The sequence below is a fragment of the Nestor notabilis genome, unplaced genomic scaffold (assembly GCF_000696875.1).
Source record: "Nestor notabilis isolate BGI_N333 unplaced genomic scaffold, ASM69687v1 scaffold17403, whole genome shotgun sequence".
NCBI classification, from domain to species: domain Eukaryota; kingdom Metazoa; phylum Chordata; class Aves; order Psittaciformes; family Psittacidae; genus Nestor; species Nestor notabilis.
In genome coordinates, this window is record NW_009921636.1 from 9,673 (window position 1) to 11,752 (window position 2,080).

Below are 2,080 nucleotides of genomic sequence, written 5' to 3' on the forward strand. Positions count from 1 at the left end.
ATAGAGGCTAATTCCTTCCCTGAGATACCCTGCCCTCTCATTTAAGAAACCATAGGAAATTGCAAAATGCTTCTTCCTCTCCAGAAACAGTTCAAACACATGCAAAATGGAGTTGAAATCCTGGTGCTCTCCTCCTTCAGAAAAACACAAGCACTAATATTTACCTCATGCCTCTATTTTCTAAAAAAGTCACTTTATTATTTAAAATTCACATCATTTGTGTGCTACTTGTGCAAATACTGCAAAGGGCAATGATGAAACAAGGTCTGCAACTCAGGCAGTCACAAAGCAGGCAAGCCAATGCAGACTGTTCTTCAGGCCATACTGATCCTTCTGTCAGTATGCTCTTCCCCTTCTGGATATGGGAAAAAATTCAGACTTTTAACACTGTGCTCAAGATCTCCCTCAAAACCTGAGAAGGGAAATGTATGATCTTTCTTCATGAATGCAAGCTCAGAGTTTCAAAACAAATGTAAAGGATCACCTCTGCACTGCAGCATAATTTGCTATTTTCCAAATTACAGACATTTCCTAGAACCTTGCTGACATTAAAAGTCTGACATTTAACTCCTATTTTGTTCATGTAATTTAAAGAAAAATGCAGACAATTATTGGGATGGATGCTAACACTTTACCTTTAGACAGGCTTTCAAAAGCAAAGTCAGGACAGGGTAGTCATTCATCTCTGTATCAGTTTCTCAGCTGCATAAAGAGATGCTGATACCTTTCTAGTACATCTTTTTAAAACCTGCAGGAAAAAAAGCAAGGTCAGCACACTGCTTTTTACAGTGACACACAAGAAGGCAGGGCAAGTAATTTAGCCACAGACTAGAAGTCATACATAAAGGAGTTGCTGTAAGTGATCTTAAACACAAACAAATCACAGAAAGGCACTGAACTAGATTCTGATTTTCACAATGTTTGGTAAGAGGAAAGTTTGGTTTGTTTCTGAAAAATAAGTTAGTACAAAATTTAAAAAACACGGATGTGCAAGTCTTTGCTGCATAAAAGGAGGTACATTTCCATACTTTAAAATAGTTTAAAACATTTGTACATAATGAACAGAAATTCTTTTATATAAACAAAGAGTGTTCCTTTGTGACAGCAGCTGTCAACTCCAAAACACAGAATTAAGTCGACAAGAGAACCAGACAGTCTGAGTCACTGCTATTTGTGTCAAAAAAAATTATGCCACCCTTTTCTACAGCTCATCATGCTTGTATGTGAATTCCCTTGCAGATATAAACCCATCACTGTCTTCATCTTCTTTATCAAATATGTCTTCAACCAAAGCATCATGCTGGGTGTCATTGACCACTGCTCCATGCCTTTCAAATTCTTTCTTCAAGTAAATTTTCACCTATTAGACAAAAGGAGAGATTATGTTTCTAGGCTTATGAAAGAATTGATTATTATAGAGTAAGAGAAGGCCACTATGTTCAGGATTATACTATTAGACAATAGATATCTTCCTTCCTATGCCACTGCCAGAGTAATACTTGTCTGACTGGTTCTGCAGCCATCAGTGATGGAAGACTCCAGTAATGTAAGTGATAGTAAAACTAGGAAATCAGTTGCCATACCTTTATGGCATCCAACTGAAAAATGAGCCAGGAAAACCTGTCATCTGGTGTCTATACAGTAAAGTATAGACTATATAGCTAGGCAGAAGTTATCAGCTACCAATTTGGTCAGACCCACAGGCAGCTTTTTCACATCCTAGCACTTTAACAAACCAATAGATGTAAATAGCCATCCCAAATATATATGGAAGTCTGTCCACAATCTCAGTGTTTGCTGCTGTAATGAGAACTACCTTAATAAGGATTTATTTCGAGGCATCTCCATTTTGAAGGATAAAGATTTGAGGTAGATTTTAAACCGACCAGTAGAACAGTTATTTACACTAAGCTAGTTACTAAAGGTGAGCTGATACTGAAAAATAAAAAAAAAAAAAATTAAAAAAATCTATTGTTAAGGTGTAAGCAAGTACGTGAGCTGAAGCCATGCAAGAAACGCAAAGCACAGACAGGAGCTTAATTGTTGAGCCGGGAGTAGCAGTTCAAGAGCATTCAGCAGG

The 2,080-nt window shown here is 37.2% G+C and overlaps 1 protein-coding gene across 1 annotated transcript in view; it reads right to left on the reverse strand.

Annotated features, from left to right (window-relative positions):
• Positions 1-824: 824 nt before the first annotated feature.
• The window catches only part of FKBP14 (FK506 binding protein 14, 22 kDa), a gene marked incomplete at its 5' end in the record, with an annotated part of 6,664 nt that continues 5,408 nt past the window's right edge, over positions 825-2,080 (reverse strand). Inside the window, one exon of the mRNA XM_010011241.1 lies at positions 825-1,360. Coding sequence (XP_010009543.1) covers positions 1,202-1,360 — 159 coding nt within the window. The remainder of the gene's footprint in view (positions 1,361-2,080) is intronic.